We start from the raw sequence: 23,797 nt of genomic DNA, 5'->3' as shown, positions 1-23,797 counted from the left end.
AGAAATATAGAGCCCTAACAAGGCTCTCACTGAGGTAAGGTTAGAGCTCATGTAAAGCTTCTAGGTAAGTCTAGAGTCTATGTAAGGCTCCGAGGGGAAGTCTAGGTACTTGCTAGAGCTTTAAGGGTAAAATTAGAGCCTTAGCAGAGCTCTGGGGGTAAGTCTAGACCCTTGACAGAGCTGAGAAGTAGGTCTAGAGCCTTGCTAGAGCTCTGGGGGTAAGTCTAGAGCCTTGGCAGAGCTCTGGGGGTAGTCTAGAGCCTTGGTAGAGCTCTGGGGGTAAGTCTACAGCCTTGGCAGAGCTCTGGGGGTAAGTCTAGAGCCTTGGTAGAGCTCTGGGGGTAAGTCTAGAGCCTTGGTAGAGCTGAGAAGTAGGTCTAGAGCCCTGGTAGAGCTCTATGGGTAAGTCTAGAGCCTTGGTAGAGCTGAGAAGTAGGTCTAGAGCCCTGGTAGAGCTCTATGGGTAAGTCTAGAGCCTTGGTAGAGCTGAGGGGTAAGTCTAGAGCCTTGGTAGATCTCTAAGGGTGCATCCAAAGCCTTGGTAGAGCTCTAAGGGTAGATCTAGAGTCTTGGTGAGAGAGCATCGTATTCGACTCTATATGTTCCTGAAATGTTATCAGAAAATGTTCTAAACTTAAACCCTTAAGCACGACGGTACGACCCTTGTGCACGACGGTACGACCCTTGAGCACGCAGGTACGATCCTTGAGCACGACGGTACGACCCTTGTGCACGCAGGTACGACCCTTTGTGCACGACGGTACGACCCTTTGAGCACGACGGTACGACCCTTGTGCACGCAGGTACGATCCTTGTGCACTACGGTACAACTCTTGTGCACGACGGTACGACCCTTGTGCACTACGGTACAACCCTTGTGCACGACGGTACGACCCCTGCGTATGATGGCCCGACCTGTTAACGCTAAGATCAAAGGCCAGGTCAACATACCCAAGAGTCGTACCGTCGTGGTGAACGGTCGTACCGTCGACATCAGCGGGTAAAATATATATCATTTATCATTCATCTATATTTCTATGTGTACCTTAATATATATCATGTATCATTCATCTACATTTCTATGTGTACCTTAATATATATCATTTATCATTCATCTACATTTCTATGTGTACCTTAATACAGTATGACCTTAACACTGTGTTTCACGGCAGGCGCTGTACACGAGGGTACACGGTACAGTACCAACGGTGTGCACCACAGCAGCAGCGGTACACAGAACACACGTTACACAGGGGTACAGTCAACACGGTACAGTACTAACGGTGTGTACCACAGCAGCTGTGGTACACTTAACACATGTTACACAGGGTACAGTCAACACGTTACAGCACTAACGGTGTGTACCACAGCAGCTGCGGTACACAGAACACGCGTTACACAGGGTACAGTCAACACGGTACAGTACTAACAGTGTGTACCACAGCAGGTGCGGTACACGGTACAGTACTAACGGTGTGTACCACAGCAGGTGCGGTACACCGGGTATCGAGATCGGCCATCAGAGGAGAGACGCCAGAAGTTCCAGACGCAGTGTAGGGACGGCTACACAGAAATCGTGAGTACTACACCTGTCCTGCTGTACTACACCCTCTCTACTACCTCAGCACACAGCATATGTAGTACTACACACGTTGTGTACTGACCCTCTACTATGGGTCAGGTGTACTACACCCTCTCTTCTACCTATAATGTGTACTGAACCTCTATTATGGGTTAGGTGTACTACATCGTACTTCCTCTTGGATGTGCTACACCTTCTCTACTTCCTGTGGGGTGTACTACACCCCGGGGCTGCATGAAGGGAGTACTAAACCTTGAGGTGCACTATACATGGTGTACTATCTAATGGGGTGTATTACACCTTGTGTACTGTCTTATGGAGAGTACTATACTTCCGTACTATCTCTCGGGTGTACTACCCCTGTACTATCTCTAATGTGTACCTACAGCTCTTGTACACCCTTTGAGGTATCTCTGACCGGCACAGCTGTGTACCTTCCCTGGGGTATACTACACCTTCCGTCTGACTCATGACGTACTACACTGTGCACTTCTTAATTACACTCGGCTAGTCCTCTAGAAATACACTGTACAATCTATTCAATTCCTCTAGGGTACACTAATGTATACTACACTTGATCTCTCTCCTCTAAGGTGTACTATGTACACCCTGTAATCGTTCTTGCCTATGCACCAAGTTCTGTGTACTTGTTTACATCATCTTAAGAGTGTATCAGGGTGTGTAGTACACCTCTAATGTACTGTGTAGTCTGTGTATATTCTCTGATAGACAGTCCTCCCTGCATAACACCCTCACAGCGTACAACACCGAGTGTACATGCTTTGAGGTGCACTGTACTCTGTACATGTTAAGATCATATTCTTCTACACTTTGTTACATACTGTATTTACATTACTGCTGTAATTTACCTCTGCATTTTGTAGTCTAAGACAAACTATAACTGAGATACATATATATATATATATATATATATATATATATATATATATATATATATATATATATATATATATATATAAAGGTGTGACCCATGGAGTGAACCCTCACCATTCATGGTAGTTAAGGATGACAACCATAGCGATTCATCCCCCTCCCCCTCCCTAGTTCATGTTTGTTTGCGCTCACGTGAATGGCTAGTTCGGTAATACGGTCGTCAGCTTGTTTGTGGTGGTGTGTGTGGTCATTAGGGCGGTGGGGGTTGGTCGGTAATGGTCGTTGGCTTGTCTGTCATCACATGGGAGTACTGGTCCAAAAACCCTTTGAGCACGGCAGTACGACCCTCGAGCACGACGGTACGACCCTTGAACACGACGAAGCGACCCTTGAGTACGACGGTACGACCCTTAGGTATAACGGCCTGGGGTCGTACCATCGCGCTCAAGGATCTACCGGACTGTAATACGGTAGTTTGGTTGTTAAGCTCCTTAACTTCACTAACTGTGTTACATATGTATGGACGCCTCTTGTTATGGCGGTTCCTCGAACCCGGGGATAAATGTATCAGATTCGAACCCGCGCCCATGTCAGCCACTTCCCTGCACCACCGTGGTGACCTGGTGGTTAAGAAGGGTGGTTACCTGAGGCGGGTAGTTTGGCAAAGGAGTGGCCAGGAACTGCGCGCGCGCAGAGAGAGAGAGAGAGAGAGAGAGAGAGAGAGAGAGAGAGAGAGAGAGAGAGAGAGAGAGAGAGAGAGAGCCCTCCTAGCCAGTACCCCCCCCCTCCCCCTCCTCAACCCCACGCCTTTTAGCCTCACGCATGAGTGAGTGTGTGAGTGCACTTCACGAGTGGTGTGGTGTTCGGTGCACATCACACGGGCCACGTGCACTCTGACCCTTGAGTGCAAGGAACACCCCCTCTCACCCAGGCGGGCCACCAGCAGCCCCCCCCCAACCCCAACCCATACAGTGCTGTCAACGCTCCTTCATCACCGTGAGACCACTTCTGCGATTGGCCCGCAGGCGACGGCCAATCAGGAGGGAGATCTGAACTCGCAAACGCCAATTTACAAGATAATTGAGCTGGCTGAAGAGCAACGCAGCAGACGCAAAAGAAAAAAAAAAGAAAAAAATACTGAAATTTTATTACGAGGAGAAATTTAACTCCGTGAAGTGGCAACGGATCCACGAATTTAATGTTCCGTTAACGCCACTGTTGTGAACGGGCAACAGTACAGCTATCTTTAACGGTTCGCGTCCTAGCTACGTCTCTTCGCTGTATATCAACTGACTGTTGTATTTCTTTCTTGTATCTCCCCTGATGATGTGATTAAACTCGAAAGTGCACTTGGGAACTTGTCGTGTTTCATTTTCCCCGCGGACTCATAGGAATATGTATATATATATTTTTTTTTTTTTTTTTTTTTTTATACTTTGTCGCTGTCTCCCGCGTTTGCGAGGTAGCGCAAGGAAACAAACGAAAGGAATGGCCCAACCCCCCCCCCCCATACACATGTATATACACACGTCCACACACGCAAATATACATACCTACACAGCCTTCCATGGTTTTCCCCAGACGCTTCACATGCCCTGATTCAATCCACTGACAGCACGTCAACCCCGGTATACAACATCGCTCCAATTCACTCTATTCCTTGCCCTCCTTTCACCCTCCTGCATGTTCAGGCCCCGATCACACAAAATCTTTTTCACTCCATCTTTCCACCTCCAATTTGGTCTCCCTCTTCTCCTCGTTCCCTCCACCTCCGACACATATATCCTCTTGGTCAATCTTTCCTCACTCATTCTCTCCATGTGCCCAAACCACTTCAAAACACCCTCCTCTGCTCTCTCAACCACGCTCTTTTTATTTCCACACATCTCTCTTACCCTTACGTTACTCACTCGATCAAACCACCTCACACCACACATTGTCCTCAAACATCTCATTTCCAGCACATCCATCCTCCTGCGCACAACTCTATCCATAGCCCACGCCTCGCAACCATACAACATTGTTGGAACCACTATTCCTTCAAACATACCCATTTTTGCTTTCCGAGATAATGTTCTCGACTTCCACACATTCTTCAAGGCCCCCAGAATTTTCGCCCCCTCCCCCACCCTATGATCCACTTCCGCTTCCATGGTTCCATCCGCTGCCAGATCCACTCCCAGATATCTAAAACACTTCACTTCCTCCAGTTTTTCTCCATTCAAACTCACCTCCCAATTGACTTGACCCTCAACCCTACTGTACCTAATAACCTTACTCTTATTCACATTTACTCTTAACTTTCTTCTTCCACACACTTTACCAAACTCAGTCACCAGCTTCTGCAGTTTCTCACATGAATCAGCCACCAGCGCTGTATCATCAGCGAACAACAACTGACTCACTTCCCAAGCTCTCTCATCCCCAACAGACTTCATACTTGCCCCTCTTTCCAAAACTCTTGCATTTACCTCCCTAACAACCCCATCCATAAACAAATTAAACAACCATGGAGACATCACACACCCCTGTCGCAAACCTACATTCACTGAGAACCAATCACTTTCCTCTCTTCCTACACGTACACATGCCTTACATCCTCGATAAAAACTTTTCACTGCTTCTAACAACTTGCCTCCCACACCATATATTCTTAATACCTTCCACAGAGCATCTCTATCAACTCTATCATATGCCTTCTCCAGATCCATAAATGCTACATACAAATCTATTTGCTTTTCTAAGTATTTCTCACATACATTCTTCAAAGCAAACACCTGATCCACACATCCTCTACCACTTCTGAAACCACACTGCTCTTCCCCAATCTGATGCTCTGTACATGCCTTCACCCTCTCAATCAATACCCTCCCATATAATTTACCAGGAATACTCAACAAACTTATACCTCTGTAATTTGAGCACTCACTCTTATCCCCTTTGCCTTTGTACAATGGCACTATGCACGCATTCCGCCAATCCTCAGGCACCTCACCATGAGTCATACATACATTAAATAACCTTACCAACCAGTCAACAATACAGTCACCCCCTTTTTTAATAAATTCCACTGCAATACCATCCAAACCTGCTGCCTTGCCGGCTTTCGTCTTCCGCAAAGCTTTCACTACCTCTTCTCTGTTTACCAAATCATTTTCCCTAACCCTCTCACTTTGCACACCACCTCGACCAAAACACCCTATATCTGCCACTCTATCATCAAACACATTCAACAAACCTTCAAAATACTCACTCCATCTCCTTCTCACATCACCACTACTTGTTATCACCTCCCCATTTGCGCCCTTCACTGAAGTTCCCATTTGCTCCCTTGTCTTACGCACTTTATTTACCTCCTTCCAGAACATATATATATATATATATATATATATATATATATATATATATATATATATATATATATATATATATATATACATATATATATATAAGTGGGAGACCAAATTGGAGGTGGAAAGATGGAGTGAAAAAGATTTTGTGTGATCGGGGCCTGAACATGCAGGAGGGTGAAAGGAGGGCAAGGAATAGAGTGAATTGGAGCGATGTGGTATACCGGGGTTGACGTGCTGTCAATGGATTGAATCAGGGCATGTGAAGCGTCTGGGGTAAACCATGGAAAGCTGTGTAGGTATGTATATTTGCGTGTGTGGACGTATGTATATACATGTGTATGGGGGGTGGGTTGGGCTATTTCTTTCGTCTGTTTACTTGCGCTACCTCGCAAACGCGGGAGACAGCGACAAAATATATATATGTATATATATATATATATATATATATATATATATATATATATATATATATATATATATATATATATATATATTCTATGGCAACACTGGAGTCTCCGTTTTATAGTTGAACGTGTTTAAATTTCGTATCATTGGAGGGTAAACTTTCAGTTAATAACTGAGCACATTAACTGATTCAATGAAGAGTTTCTTGAACAAGTTTGAAACACGTCCCAGATATGGTAACCACCTCATTCCCGAGGTTAACGATGGACCTCAGACGTCACTGTACATATCTGTACTACTGATAACACGAGGATAAGTTGGCACAATGATATTAGGATAAGAGATATATGGATTAAATTAATAAGACTATCAAGGAGTCTGCTGTCATCCTCAACCACTTCTACTTTTCAAGACACCTTGAAAAACAAAGTTTGGAAACTTTACGAAAAAAAAAAGTATATGTTGTGAATAAGAGCCATACATATTCGCCATCTCCCACGTTAGCGAGGTAGCGCTAAGAACAGAGGACTGAGCCCCAGAGGGAATTACCCTGAAAAACTCGCCGTAGTTGTTCAAAATGACTTGACTGGTGGTTATAACTCGACGTCGACGGCCTTAACGACCCTGGCGGGCAACTAGGCCAAAAGCCCAATTACCAAACCAACCAATTTTGGTTTTGAACCAAAGTGTTGTACGACCCCAACAGATCTATAAAGACCTTCAAAAAATACAACGATAACTGATAAATCAGTTATTAGATATAGATAAAGTGATTGGCTGAAAGGCATCTTAGTGATGTAGGAACCTGATGCCGTTGTAGTGAAGTCACGAGGGTCTATGCGCGTCGCCTGTGCGCAGCCGATAGACGGACGCATGCGCGGGGTGAAGCGTGATGCGCACGTGCGGGGTCAGGCCTGTGGGCGCACGTGCAAGGCCCTACGTGAGGAGGAGCGCGCGTCCGGTGCACGGGAGCAGAGGTGAGTGTGGCAGCATGGTGGTGATTACCCACTCCTCAACACATGAAGCTTAGATGAGTTGTGTACAGACACACAAACACATACACAAACACTGATTACATCTTAGTGATTAATATCAGTGATGGTTTATACAACATTGGATAGCTTTATTGTTGATAAAAGTTGTAAAACAGTAAGTTCATGATACGCTCCTTGTCTGTCTTGTACCAATCGCATGTTTACCATATGGCGTCCTAGCTGCGTCTCTTCGTTGTATATCAACTGAATGTTATGTATTTTCTTTTGTGTCTCCCCTGATGATCTGATTATTACACGAAAGTGCACTTGGGAACTTAATCGTGTTTCATTTTTCCCCGTGGACTCTTAAGAATTATATATATATATATATATATATATATATATATATATATATATATATATATATATATATATATATATATATACCTTCGGGGAAAAACGCGGTGTAACACATCAAACATAGAGACCTCCCCCCTCCCCCTTATATATCTTAAATTTCAATTTGCGTCGTTAAGCGAGTCAAAATCTGTTCACTACGGGAAAGGTCAAATACAAGTCGCTCGTGGGTAAGATGTCGACCCTCAGGTGGCAGCACCAGGAACCAACAAGCACAACATATGATAATCCTTAATCCACATCACACGTGGAACAACTCAATCTACATATTCCCTACTGTCCCGTTTTCTTTTCCTTTCTGTTATCATCTTAATCTCGTCTCTGTCTGTCTATCTTCCTTTACTTCTGTCTATCTTATCCTTCTCTCCTGCCTTACATTTCCATCTATCCCTATTACTCATATACCTATCTACTGACTTCTGTCTATTCAATTGTCTTTATCAAGTATATATCTGTTTACTGACATGTTTCTGTTTATGTCTGTCTACACAAACTCCCACTATCGTTCGTTACCCAAACCTTCTCATTCCTAAATAGATCTTTAAATAAACATGACCTGTTTACAGTCGTGTGTTTCTTTAACATAGGACGGCACTATCTAGAAGAACAATATTCTATTTCTAATTTGAGGAAAATAATGTTTGGCGTTATGTTACAAATATATGTAATGTCTGACATTGTATATATATATATAAACATTGTATGGTCTAGTGTCAGTCTGCTGGCGGCTTTACATCTGATATGTATATAATAATCTTTTTCTTGTTACGATAATATATGGCAGAACCTTCACCTTCAAGCACCTTCCCTGGCCATAGTTAACTAAGGTCACTCTTTCACCCCGACTCTTAACCCTATCGATACGTGCAGCGAGACGGGCCACTTTCACCCTAAACAGCATGAAGTCCCTGCGTGGTGTTACCGGATCCGGCCCCCAGCGAGCGACACGTGAGCGGGCCGGTCTCGCGTTACGCCGTGTTTACAATACCTGATAATCGCCTTTGCTAGCGTCACGCGCGGCCGCTTTCGCGCGCAACACTCCCTCTTGTTTATCGTCTTCCGTAAGTGTTGGCTGCACCGCCCGGGGGTCAATATTAATACACACACATCTGTAATGATATCCTTCTAACTCCCCCTCCCCCCCTAGCCTTAATTAATAGTAATTACTCGGTGATATAAGGCAAGATCGACAGCCCTGAGGTTCGTTACAATTAAGAAAACGGGCGAGGGATGTGGGAAAAAAAAACAAAAACGGAGCGTGGGTTGGGTAGCGGGTGATCATGGTGAACAGCGGTAAGGCTTCGAGGATGGCCTGGACGCCCCCTGTAATGACCGCCACACACTAATTAAATCAATATTATAAAGTAGATTACTACCTGACTTAAGGCGATCGCCATGCAATGGTAATTAGGACGGGAGAGATGAGCAGCTGGGCGTGTGTGTGTGTGGGGCCCGGGGAGCTCCTCCGCCATGGTGGGAGCCTGTGGGACACGACCAGGGGATAGGAAGTGTGGGATAGTCCCAGGGGATAGTGAGAACAATCCACACCATCACTTCGCACACCCCATCAGAATTCTCCCCAACTCCCCTCCGTCTCCCCAGCAACCCTGGGGGGGGGGGGGGGGGGGGAGCCGAGTATAACACTGTCTACACAAACTTACTATCTTAATACACACGTACTATGGTACACTATAGACCGTAACCTCGCTCTCTTGGGGTACCATTAACGACCGTAATGGCTCGTCATTAGCCAGGTGGGGGGGAAAGGGGTGGTGGTTATCATTTTAAACGATCGTTGATCTTGTAGTATTACTAGAGTTACGCGTAAATGGTTATGACCCTTGAACAGCACCTAGACGAGTTATTGGTAGTTAGCGGGTCGTTTGTGTGGGAAGGTGAGTCAGCAATCTTCTTCTTAAGTGCTTCTAAGTGTTAGCTTTTCGTACAGAATCCACTTATCCTGTACATTATACACCGATTGCTATACTTATGAGTCTATATAGACATAATTTATACATGCTAACTTGAGTTCCTTACCTCATTTGAGTGCATGGTTACGATCCTGGAGCAATACGTTACGTCTCCGAGCACGACGGTACGACCCTGGAGCACGACGGTACGACCCTGGAGCACGACGGTACGACCGTTGAGCACGACGGTACGACCCTGGAGCACGAAGGTACGACCGTTGAGCACGACGGTACGACCCTGGAGCACGAAGGTACGACCGTTGAGCACGACGGTACGACCCTGGAGCAATACGGCACCGACGTGCTCAAGCGTCCGCCAACGGTTGGTTGGTTGGTTGACTGGTCATTAGACCTACCAGATGCCAGGGGTCGTTACGACCATCAACCAATAATGAACATCATCTTAACCGTTAAGGATACAATCGTAAACCCGCATACCCTCCATCTCCGTCGTCATACATAGTTCTTGATCAAACAACAAGGATCAATAGTTCAGATTACGCTAACTACCGCTGACCTGTAATTGCCACTCGGTGTAATACATCATACTGACGAAGCAAAGTTATGTCAATATGATCTAACGAGACGTATCATGTAAAACAACAACAACAATAATAATAATAATAATAATAATAATAATAATAATAATAATAATAATAATAAATAATTCTAAAATCTAGTAAGGTATTCCAATACAGAGGGAGAGCCATGCAAGGTAACACGTACATAACGCGTGTATGTTAAGTTTGAATTATGCTTACTACCTGAAGACGATTTGAATGGCTTATCGATCGATTAGTGGGTGAATGGCTTGACGACCTTAACGACCCTGGCAGGTGGTAGGACTGACGCCCTAATAGCCAAACGACCTAAAATGACAAACAACCTACCTTTAAATGTGAACGTGTTTCAAACACGAGACAAAGTTCGAGTCTTTAACCTAACCTCAATATTCAAAGTCTTACGGAACACTTTCCCCCTCCCTCCCCATTTTCTATGTCCGACTCTATCACATTTAATTTCATGTTATCGACTCCTAACATGTTAATCTAACACTTACAACGGTCGTTAAACGTAAATTACGACCTCTCTCTTTCTCTCTCTCTCCCCTCCTTAATGACCAGCGGTAGTCTACTGTAATGTTACATGAGCGGTTACAGGTCGTAAAAAATGGGAGTTACAGGCCCGGTTCCGTGTTGGATCAGCCACATTACGTACGCGCTCCGACCGCTTTTAATTTCCAGCTGCACAGGTGCGCCAGAGATGTTATCGCGCACGAGAGCGTTCTACACCAGGAGGGGAGGAGAGAGGGAGGAAGGGAGGGGAGGGTGTGTCTGGGGAGGAGGAGGAGGGGAGGATGTGTCGGGGGGGGGGAGGTATAAAAAGTGATACCGCCGGTTGTTACGTCACATACGTTACACCATTGTTTACGATAACGAGAGATAAATGAGCAGTTTTGGGCGCGATGCGCTTCTCGTTTTCTGTACCCAAACTGAGGTGGATCATATTTCCTCTTTCCAATCAGCTTCCATCTACGACCTTATATATATATATATACCCCCCTCACTCACGCTATCACTAATATGTCTTCCCTCTCTCTCTCCCTCTCTCTCTTTAATGACCAGCGATAGTCTACTGTAACTCTCTCTCTCTCTCTCTCTCTCTCTCTCTCTCTCTCTCTCTCTCTCTCTCTCTCTCTCTCTCTCTTTATATATATATATATATATATATATATATATATATGTTTTTTTTTTTCAAAAGAAGGCACAGAGAAGGGGGCCAGGTGAGGATATTCCCTCAAGGGCCCAGTCCTCTGTTCTTAATATATATATATATACATATATATATATATATATATATATATATATATATATATATATATATATATATATATATATACCACACAGATACAGATTTTCATACACATGAACTCACAAGACAAACGTAAACACTCAAAAACACCTTCTACTACACATACACTGACACTCAGACACACAAACACACACACACCACACACACACACACACACACACACACAGAGGTGTACACGTGCCCCGGGGGAGGTGTGAACCCTGGGATCATATAATCACTTTACGTTCAGCAAATAAGAAAATTACTTGATATCATCGCCTGGTCTGCGATGGTTCCCTCTCACGCACACTGACCACCCTCACCCCCTCCTCCTCCTCCTCCTTAGCCTTCCAGTTACACCCCCACATCCCCAATTCTCTCCAGAACCATCGCACGTTCCCGTTTTCTTACGTCGTCGTTCACTACGTAATCTTGAGATCGACACTGTGGAATTATCGCACAACGATATTCTTGTTAAAAAAAAAAAAAAAAACTTGTGGCGATTGTATCGTACATCCGCGCGCGCGCCTGTCAGACGAATTCGAGAGAGGCCCCCCCCTCCCCCCGTTTTCTTCGGACGCTTATCGTACATCATCTTTTAATTCCCCCACCCCGACCCCATTCCAGTGTTTCACTTAATGTTTATCCCGTAATTCCCTTCCGTCACGACACAGGTACATTGGAACACTTGGTTAGTATCATGTATTCTCACCTCACTCCCAGACTCGCTGATGCTTATCCAACATTCAGATGTTATCAATGACGTCTGTTCCCCCTCGTATCGCGTCGTCATCTTCGTACTTAACCTATAAACTGTCGTACTCCCATGTACGATAACTGCACACCACCCGGCTCCTCGCACGCATCTCCCCTGCAATTATCATACATCTTTGAGCGGCCATCGTACCACTGTTTATTACTCATGTAAATGACTTTCTAGATCACATGCGTATGACATGACTGTTATACTTGTTCTACCGCACGCGCGTGCGCCCACGTGACCCTCCTCTCCACCACCACCGTTTTCATCGTACATTTATCGTACATCTGTACTTGAAATGTGGGGACCTTCCTATCGTCCTTGGAGACCTGTGTGCTTTCGTACGTCGGCCGAGATATCATCGTACATGCCTGGTCTTGTAGTCTGGCCAGAAAATGTGCTTCTAAACTGGCCTGTGTGGCATGTACGACCATGTAACATCGTAGTGGCCTGTACGTTCGCCGTATACGATCAAATATTTAACTCCGTCCTTCAAAACATTAGCTATACGACCAGGGTCTCCAACGCGTCGCACGGCCGGGAGGGTACACGTCTCGCTCATCTCCTTGAGCACGACGGTACGACCCTCGGGCACGACGGTACGACCCTCGGGCACGACGATACGACACCCTCGGTATGATGACGTAGTCTAATCTCTGACCTGAAGTGTGAGGGTCAGGTCAAAAGCCAAGCCGACACACACACACAAGTACGGAACAGTCGTACACGACGATCGCACCGTCCTGCTCAGAACGGAGGTTTAATCATCCGTCTGGACGCAACGCGACTTACGAACGCGTCCAGTGTTATGGTGTGACGGATCCTGCGACCCGTTCCGTTCAACTGTTGGGCGCAGCGCGATGGCTTATCCGCGCTGCTGCCGGCGATGGTCGACGTGTCTGTGGGATATAATTCATGGTGTACTTATCCCTAGGGATATCGGGGGGGGGGGGGGTACAACTCACGTATCGCCTGCGTCACGTAGACGGCGGAGAGAGAGAGAGAGAGAGAGAGAGAGAGAGAGAGAGAGAGAGAGAGAGAGAGAGAGAGAGAGAGAGAGCTTGGCAGTCCTCCCCTCCTTTATTTTCACCTTATAGATAGAGGGACAAAGGATGAGAAGCGATGGTTGGTTTTTCCCTCGAAGGGTTAGTTACCCGCTCTTCAAACTGCCTTAGTAAAGTGTACATGTGTGTGTGTGTGTGTGTGTGTGTGTGTGTGTGTGTGTGTGTGTGTGTGTGTGCGCTGTGCGTGTGTCCGGCATTAACTATGTAAATTAAAAAAAGATGCAATTCAGCGATAACTTCTACTCACACAATAAACGTCACGCCAGAAACTGTGTCCAGTTTTAGTAAGAACTGTAAATACAGGTAAACGAGCGGCACCGGGTAAATGACTTAACGAGTCTAGATAACACGTTATGAGATAGATGGGGAGGGGGGGCACACGTGGCCCTGGGGAGGAGGGGGGGGTTGGACGCGTGTCCTGGGAGGGAGGGAGGGGGGGAGGGGTTGGGGGTAGAGCGTTATAGCAAGGGTCGAGTCTGTTATCGGTCTCTTCATCTATAGTTACAACTGTTGTTATATGTTATAGCCGACCTCTTCATCTATAGTGTTACAACTGTTATTGTCATTACCTTCTTTGTTTCATTTATCATTTAATTCCAAGTTTTCTTTTCTTTAACGACTTTTATAAAAGGGATTATGTCCATTCTTTTCCCATTTTCTTTACCATGTGTGCCCAGAAGGTAAACAATGGACACATATGAACGGATAAAGAGGCTGTATTGTCTGATAACTTTAAATTCATCTTTGAAAAACCTGATACAAACTGATTTTATACATCAACCTCGAACAATTCTGTCAATATCTTCGTCGAACTCAGAACATACGAGGATTTGGCCAACTTCGTAAACATCAGTTATCATTCTGGCGACGTGGGTAAACACATACACTGTACCAGCGGTACGCAAGGGGTGGAAGACACACACACAAACGTAGACTGTACCATCGGATGAAACTGCGACACATACGATCCGTGAGACCGGCGGAGAGAGAGAGAGAGAGAGAGAGAGAGAGAGAGAGAGAGAGAGAGAGAGAGAGAGAGAGAGAGAGGGGGGGGGGGGAGAAGCGAGTGCTACAGTGTCGCTGTTCGTGGCAGGAGAGAATGGAGCATCACAACGGTCCATCCTCGTGTGTTAGGACTCCCCTATACACAAAAAACTGAGGGAGGCAGCAGCCATGTCACGAGTCGCGGGGATTGGGGGCGGCCGAGGAGAGGATACACACACACACACACGAGAGCAGCGGCCAGCATGGTAGTGGGAGGAGAGCAACGTCACGACGGAATGAGGCACGAAGTGATGATGTCCGGGGAATCAGAGAGGAGGATGGAGGTTTGATGCCCCCGCTCTTTCATGATGAGGAAGACCCACTCTAATAATAATGAGGAAGACCCACACGCTCTGATAATGAGGAAGACCCACACTCTGATAATGAGGAAGACCCTCGCTGGCTAATACCGAGGAAGATCCATCACGTATACATGAGCAGTACCCCATACTAGGGCCAGTAAGACACCTATACACACGACACACTTGCTGGCAGGATAAATACTAATGATGACAACTACATAACACTTCAAGATCTTGTTGATACATCACGCAGGGTTTGCAAGACACAGTGGAAGACATGGGTACCTGCAATACCCCAGAGATGTTACCAAACAGATGGGTAATGAATGCCACTCACACGTAAGCATAATATGAGGTTTAACAAGGTACCTGTATCTGGTTCTCCATTCTGAGGTACCGCACAGGTACGAAATAGGAGAAGGAACCGTCTATACTCAGCAGGAGGCAATGTACCTCTTTATTACATATTGTTATTTGTGGTGTTCAGGTGCTCGGCTTAGCGATATGTTATCTTCCAATTTCCCTTCACGTACAGGTGTCTGTATCTCCTGCAGTATGGTAGTCAGGACGACGACAATTTGTGGTTCATCCTCGTGAAAAGCGAACGAGAATGACCCCCCCCCCCCATGTCAGAGCATCTTGTCTCACTGTATATCACAATCCCGCATACACACACACACACACACACACACACACACACACACACACACAGCGCTATCTTCTATCATGATTATAGCATCTTCTATCACGAGTATAGCACTATGGACAAACATTACACGGGACATAATCCAGTTCTGCCGTACGAATCATCCAGACATCAGGAACACCGGTGGTCCCAACTCCCAGCCTTGTGGGACGCTACTCGTTACCCCAACTGTCACACGAGGCACCTGTGACGTGTCCTCGTCACAAGGCCGTTAAGGTTAATTCAGATCGACGCCCCCCCGCCCACACCCACCCACGTAATATTTTTCCTCGCCCACCTCCACACTGTTTTCTATCATTCTTTGTGTGATATTACACTCATATGCGCCTCTGGTAATCGAAGAACTACGCAAAGCAACCATCCATCTCCATTACCTACAAGAGATCTTAGTCCATCAAAGAAGTCAAAAAGATTTGTTACACATCATTTCTTTTTTTTTTTTTTGACTCTGAAGTCATGTTGTGTCTTATTTGGCGTTTCCTCCTGTGCAGGAAATAATCCCACTGATTTCTTGATTATCCCTTCCAGTGAGTGGTCTACAGACCACACATGTCAATGGCTATTCCACAACCTATCTTCTTGATAACACACACAAAAAAGAAGGCACCACATCTGCCGTTTTCCATTCCCCTGGCATTGACCTTTGTACCACAAGGTTTTCGAACACTCCTGGAATCCATGATTATGCACACTTCATATCTAACTCATATCCCTTGTATGGACGCAACTCTTTCATTAGCTGATTTTAAATATAATCTGATACTCCTAGAAAAAAAAATTCTATTAATCCCGCGTCATCTCATCTGAATTAGCTTTGGGGTTGATGTTAACCCACTGAGCACGACGTTACGACCTTACGGTATGATGACCTGGCCTTTGACCTGACCCTCAGGGATCAGGTCAAAGACCCCTTCATCATACCCATAGACCCTAACGATGCCCCTGAGGCAATAACAACCAAGAGCTTCCAATTCGATTTGCTGTCGATTCATTTCTATGATGATCATACATACTTATATATGCACATCTAAGCATAAAGTATACATACACTTGATATACGTATATTCCATCTTAATGTGTGAGTACAGAGTTAAGTATACGCGCGCTGGCGAGTATGTGTCGTGGTGATTACATACATCGAGCAGTTCGTGTGCGAATCCACTCACCCCCAGAACAATGGATAACTTCAATATTGACGTACAGCGGCGTCCGTCCGTCCGTGTGTGTGTGTGTGTGTGTGTCACCCTCGAGCGCAAGTCCCGTGTAAAATCGCCGCGCAGCCCGCCATTTAGTCATTTATGAAGAGGAACTTATGACTCCTGCAGGAGGAGGAAGAGAGTGAGCGAGGGAAAAAAAAATAAATAAAAACTCGGTGGAAATCACAAGCCATTTAGCAAATACTAGGGATTTGAACGAGTTTTCTGCACGCTGATTGGCTGAGAGAGATAACGGGGTGGCGAGGTACGATAATCTCCTGACCGATGAGAATATTGGCCATTATTATATCTGCGGGTTTTTGCCCGTGCGTGTGTGAGGAGTGTGTTAACCCCCGGCGTGCTCCTCCAAGCGCACATTCATCTGTCTAAATTTCAGCACCAGAAAAAAAGGAAAATCGACTGAGGGAAAATAAATTCGCCAGACAGCAGCGTGCGACGCCTAATGCCTAGTTAGGACAATTGTTTAGAAGATCCAATATTATTTCTTTATACAGTTAGAGGATCCAATATTCCTTTTTTACTGTTAGAAGATTCAATATTTTTTTAGATCCAACATTCTTATCTTTACTGTTACAATATACAATATTTTCTTAAGATCCAATATTCCTTTTTTACTGTTAGATCCAATATTCTTTCTTTTACTGTTAGATCCAAAATTATTTTTTCCTACTGTTAGATCCAAAATTCTTTTTCCAATGAGATTCACTATTCTTTTTCTTACTGTTAGATCCAATATTCTTTTTTTCTAGTTAGATGCAATATTTCCTTACTGTTAGATCTAATATTATTTTGTTAGATCCAATATTCTTTCTACAGTTAGATCTAATATTCTTATTGTTAGATCCAATATCGTTCTTTTATTGTTGGATGCAATATTCATTTTCTTTACATTGTTAGAAGATCCGATTTTCTTTTCTTATAGTTAGATTCAATATTTCTTTGTATATCTCTTTTACTTAAGTTCGTAAAATAACACTTTACGTCCACAGTAACCTAGCCATGTTAACACCGTTGATGATATATATATATATATATATATATATATATATATATATATATATATATATATATATATATATATATATGTTGATACATTTGTGTTGGCTGAAGAGCATAATATAGAACATGGGATTCCGTCAGTCATGATCAGGAGGGTAACCTCAGCCCAGACTCTTAAGTCTGTATCACACTCACGCAGGAAAATCATACACGAACGCTTCCCAGAAACTTCACAATTGAACAGTTTATATACAAGACCCATAACTGGCACGTCAGGATTTGGGTCCGAGTTTTATAGACTCTTGTTATAAAAGGTTTAACCCAGAACTCAACATGGCTTGTAATTTGAGGGAAAATTTCCCTCCCCCAGGCCATGAGGTTGACTACACACGTCTCTGGTATTTTACAAACAGTGTTTCCAGTCATTTTTAAATCCCAGCCAACAGCCCACTGAAGGCCAGTTGTTGGGACGTCGCTTACCAGACTGGGACGAGAAATGGTCTCCTTCTTCTGCCAAGCAATTAAGAAACACACCGGAAAGCACTTCAGGTCAAAAGGCTTGGGCACTTATACCCAAGCGTCGTACCGTCGTGGTCCAGGATCGTACCGACGTGCTCAAGGGTCGTACAGTCATGCTCTATGATCGCACCGTCGCTCTAGAAGATCGTACCATCGTGCTCTAAGGTCGTACCGTCCCGCGCTAGAAGATCGTACCGTCGTGCTGTACGGCCGTAACCGACGTACTCAATAGATCGTACCGCTGCGCTTGAGACGAGGAAGGAAGGAAATAAAAACAAGAGACGACACCCCTGGTGCTGGGCCTTCCCCTCCCTCAGACGTACCCATGATGGGGGTACGTTACGTAATATCTTGTGAACCACACACGAACTCTCCCCCCCCCGAGCCATGATTACTGACTGACTGCCCCAAGGAACACTGTCTTACACAGGCAACACAAATAGCCGCCCACACCCCCGATACACCGTCCACCAGGCAATGTCTTAATGCGCCGAAATTGGTTGGTGAGTCGCGCAGGGAAATCTCAAACCCAATTTGCTGTACCTGTTATTATTATTATTATTATTATTATTATTATTATTATTATTATCATTATTATCATTATCACTATTATTATCATTATTATTATTATTATTATTATTATTATTATTATTATTATTATCATTATTATCATTATCACTATTATTATCATTATTATTATTATTATTATTATTATTAGTAGTAGTAGTAGTAGTAGTACTGATATACTATGGTAAACAATTGAACTATGAGTTAAACAGGGATTCTACTGAGGATAATTTCTTCATCAAAATTGGGTGTAAAGAAAATGGTACGACGGACAGAGACAAATATATACTTGAGAAATATATGAAGAGGAAAGATGTGAAGTGGAAAAAAACGAACAAACGCTAATTTTCTGGAGAAAAAAAAATTAGAAATGGTGATGTATTTCACGGGTGCGGCTCCACCACACACACGTTTTCTTCTCTCATCCCTTTTACGTCCGAGTTCGTGGCGTGTGAGCGACCAACCACAGCGTCGTACCGTGGCGCTACCTGACTTGTCCGACACCCCCCCCTCCCCCCACCCACCCCTTTACCACAGCGCGCGACGGCCTATCACCACAACCACCACAACCTGGTCGTGGTGTGGCGGCGTGCCGGACGGGCGGCCACATACGAGAGCGTCGCCAGACAGTCGTGAGGGGAGAGACGGAGTTCTCCCGTCATTTGGCCTGTCCACGAACCCTGACAGAGGGGTATGGGGTGAGGGGTGTAGGTATAGGTGATGAAATACTCGTTCATCAGACCACATGTGGGTGGTAACGAGCGACCCCTCCCCCCACCCCATGATAACGAAGGAGTGATCAACGATGAGATCAACGTAGCACGGGGTTCAATGAAGGCGGGAGGGAGGTCGCGTCACCACACCCACCAACCACACGTCACACGTGTTACGTGCCCCACCACCGTCACATATACCCCCCCACCCTCCCCCTTACCCTACGTTCACGTTACCCTCCCTCTAAAACGAGCGCCCTAACACGACGGGGGCCCTTGTCTATCGCTAGCCTCCACCCTCGCCAGTAGGGCACCACCGCCCATAATCTATCGCCAGAAATTTGCGATTTATAATAACGGTACAGTTGGACACATAGGGGTGGCTGCGGTACGCTGACGGGTACACATGGTGTGCGGTACAGGGGGTGAGGGGGGGTGGTTACCTGGGATAGCCAGGTAACAACAGGTGATTCTGATGGTCTACGACCAGGTCATCTCGTGGCGGACAGAAACGGTGTACTACATTCTTAGTTTACGTAGATGGAGGACATGACAGTGGAGCAGAAGGCTCCTCCCTAGAGTATACTGACGAGGAAAGTTTACAGGAATGGATGAAATGGAAAAAAAAAAAGAACAATTCTGATTGCAATCCATGAGCGCAACAATCTGCGAAGGGAAGTCTGTTATCAGTTAATGTGTAAAGGAAAAAAAAATATAAGTTGAAATTCGCGTTTGTTTTATTTGTTATTCTTGAAGAGAGAAGTTGTGTTTACATTGCGCTGATGGTCTTCCCTTCAGCGATGTCTGTGGCAAGAATAGGCAACAGAGAGAGAGAGAGAGAGAGAGAGAGAGAGAGAGAGAGAGAGAGAGAGAGAGAGAGAGAGAGAGAGAGTGTCATCGTACATGAGCCACCTGTACTTAAACTCGGCAACGTGACCGGCGTGCCAGGCGCACGATCAACGCTCCATTACCCCCGTGGGTCACGGAGCGTCACGAGTGGCCGTTACGGGCAGGAAGAGTTCCTGTTAACTGCGTCTCGTATTGCGAGAGCTAACTGGCGTTGACACGAGCCGCGCTCTACCCGCACACTTGCCACAGGAAGGGAGTGGAGGGGTATAGCATTGAGTGCAGTATGATAACGACGGCACGACCCGCGAACACGACGGTACGACCCGTGAACACGACGGTACGACCAGTGAACACGACGATACGACCCCTGAACACGACTTTACGACCAGTGCACACAACGGTACGTCCCCGGGTATGTTGGCCACTTAAGAATTAAAAAAAATGAGTTTTAAGGCGACTGTTGGTACAGACCCACTAAAATAACACACTTGTACTTTTCTTAAGTTACTTACACTTTTCTAAACGCTACCAAGTCTGAAGAATTCAGATTTTTTGATCTTCAATTCTCTTAATCTCTCCAAACTCTTCTAATTCTAACGTCTGTTTCTAAACGCTTCTGGTGATTCTGAGTGACCCGGGGTCACAGTGAAGTCAACAGACTGTTAACTGTTAACAGTACAATAGTAGTTCGGAGCTCACTAGCCTCAACAGTCTGTTAACGGTAGGGAGGCAAGCACTTCCTAAGCTACAACGGTCTGATAACGGTACGGTGGCCACTACTTCTCCAACGGTCTGCCAACAGTATTACAAATACAAATGTCTGTTAACGGTAGAATAACAGGTATCGCAACGGTAACTTCGACAGTAATGTTGTGGTGTAATTAATTCTGGAACACGACGGTACGACGCTTCATTACGACGGTACGACGCTTCAGTACGACGGTACGACGCTTAAGCAAAATGGTACGACCCTCGACCACGAAGGTACGACTCTTGTAGACGGCGGTACGACCAACGAAGACTACAAAATGACCCTTGAGAACGACAGTTAGATTTATGACCTGACCTTTGACCTAACCCATAAAAAGCCTGAGCATCAATACGCAAGGGTCGTACCGTCGTGTTCTAGGGTCGTACTGTCGTGCACAAAGGTCGTACCGTCGTGCTTAATGGTGCTAATATGCTAAAATGTCCGTTGAATTGAACGCCAAGTGACACGGAAAAAAAACATATCAAGCTCACTTCAGTGTAAGTATTGTAATTACATGTAAAGTGTGGCATCCGAAAGCTACTTACAATCCTATATTAAGATTATTAAGTAACTTTTCCCTTGGAGTATAAGTATCAGTTACTCCCAAGTATGAGAGGTTGTAAAGTAGCTACTTATAAGCTTACTTTAAGAAGCAGTTGTCTGGGGAACGCTGACAACAGAAGGAACATAAGTGTACGCTGATTGGACACGTTTTCCTAAGTCTTCCCGTGGGCAAGGATTACCCCGAACAAATGCTATAAATTCCACGAATGATTCCACGAATTCCAACATTTTTTCACGTAAATACTCCCATGGGGGGTGAGGGGGGTGGGGGCTGCTCTGTGTGTGTCCAACCCTCGTTTTCTGCTAAGTGATGACGGCCCGTTTTCTGTTGATGATGATGATGATGACGATGATGAAGGAAAAAAAAAGGAGAATAATGGTTGGGTTCTGATGAAACTCAGGGAACAAAAGGTTTAAATGGAGGAGGAGGAGGGGGAGGTGTCGCTGGTACAGTCATGGGTTCAGATGTGCTGTGTTCAGTGTGTCTGAGAGGTTCGATGTGGGAGTTCACTTCTGTTGAGTTCGGACGTCGAGGTTGGGGGGGGGGGGAGGTTCTGAACACCCCCCTCCCTCCCCCCACATACCGGGTTCGTTCAGACGTCAGGAAGTCCTGAGTTCAGACGTGAGGAGGGAGGTGGTAGGGAGGTGGGGGTGGTGGTCGGGGTTCAGACTTGGGTAATAATACAGGAGGCAGAGCCAGGGCAATGGCTATGACTCGTGAAGACAAAACGGTGTTGCCCACAATCCATTTTCTGTCGCGCATTTAATGAATACGGGACAAAAAGCACCACATTTTCTGTGTCGTCTTCATTTCCGCCAGACATCAGAGGGGACAGTTTGGGTGGGCAGTGGCTGCGTCTCCCAATGATAAGCTTTCGACACTAACAGGTAGTTTAGTGGACTGAACTGTGGTCTACGTCATAACTGATATATATATATATATATATATATATATATATATATATATATATATATATATATATATATATATATATATATATATATACACACCGAACACACATATACACACATTATGCATGAGGTGCCATGTGCACGACCAGACTGTAATAGACACTAGATGACCTTACCCTCAGGGGAAGACGGTACAGAAGATGACGTCTTTCTCTCCCAGGAGAAACGACAGGCTGGGTTGTGCGAACCATCGCTGAAAAAGAGAAAACAGGAGCTAATGGTGCCTCTCTCTCTCTCTCTCTCTCTCTCTCTCTCTCTCTCTCTACAAGAGACAGTTATACTCTCTCTCTCTCTCTGCAAGAGACAGTTATACTCTCTCTCTCTCTCTCTCTCTCTCTCTGCAAGAGACAGTTATACTCTCTCTCTCTCTCTCTCTCTCTCTCTCTCTCTCTCTCTCTCTCTCTCTCTCTCTCTCCAGGCTATAATAATGCTGAGTGCTAATACCAACCCTCAAGGCGGCCAAGATTGAGGAGTTTAGAAAACGTGTGGAGGTTCCCCACAGTGACGCAGTAAAAAAAGAAAATGGGAAACATTGAGGCTTTACTCTCTACAGCACACACACACACACACACACACACACATACACGGGGGAAAATATACCACTATATCTACAGAGGGAAAATCCTGGAAAGTATAAATTCATTTAAAAAAAAACTTAAAAATCGATTCCCTGTTAACACGACAGAGGCGGAAAGACTGTAAAAATAAAACCATAAAAAAACCCACAGATGACGTAAATACCATGGGAGAAAACGGAGGAAACATCTGGGGCTCGAAACTGTTCAGGCTAACAACTTACAACAAGTGTTGTAAAGTGTTGTGAACATGACGTACACACACACTATACCGGCGGCGGGCCGCTGCCTCAAACAGGCGACATGATCAAGAGAAGTGATCTTGGTGATCAAGAGAAGTGATCTTGGTGATCAAGAGAAGTGATCTTGGTGATCAAGAGAAGTGATCTTGGTCCTCCACGGGAATGGTGGGGTTCGCACGCTGTGTTCAGTATGGTGTGAGGGGTTCAGACACACACACACACACTATGTTCATAACAGGTTGTAACAGAGTTGGATGTTCACACGAAGTTCACATGGGTGTTCAGTCTAGGGTGTCCTGTCGTGGGATGTTCACAGTGTTCATAGGGCGAAGCTGTGTTCAGTTCTTGAACCACCCACCATCTCTCCCCATCCTGACCCCACAGGCGGGAGGGGGAGAAGAGGAGGAGGAATGGGATTCAAGACGCCATGGGGAAGGGGAGATATCTAAGCCCACATGGGGAGGGGGCGAGACCCCTGTCTGCACAGGGGAGACGGGGAGAAAGATT

At 45.3% G+C, this 23,797-nt stretch overlaps 1 protein-coding gene across 1 annotated transcript in view; it reads left to right on the top strand.

Annotated features, from left to right (window-relative positions):
* Nucleotides 1–23,797, top strand: part of LOC139751911 (protein big brother-like) — a 68,981-nt gene that overhangs the window by 5,781 nt on the left and 39,403 nt on the right. The window contains 1 exon segment of the mRNA XM_071667601.1: nt 1,487–1,576. Within this exon segment, the coding sequence (XP_071523702.1) occupies nt 1,487–1,576 (90 nt within the window).

This window comes from Panulirus ornatus, chromosome 12, assembly GCF_036320965.1.
Source record: "Panulirus ornatus isolate Po-2019 chromosome 12, ASM3632096v1, whole genome shotgun sequence".
Classification (NCBI taxonomy): Eukaryota; Metazoa; Arthropoda; class Malacostraca; order Decapoda; family Palinuridae; genus Panulirus; species Panulirus ornatus.
The sequence above is the reverse complement of the archived record's forward strand: the minus strand, read 5'-3'. Positions and strand labels throughout refer to the sequence as shown.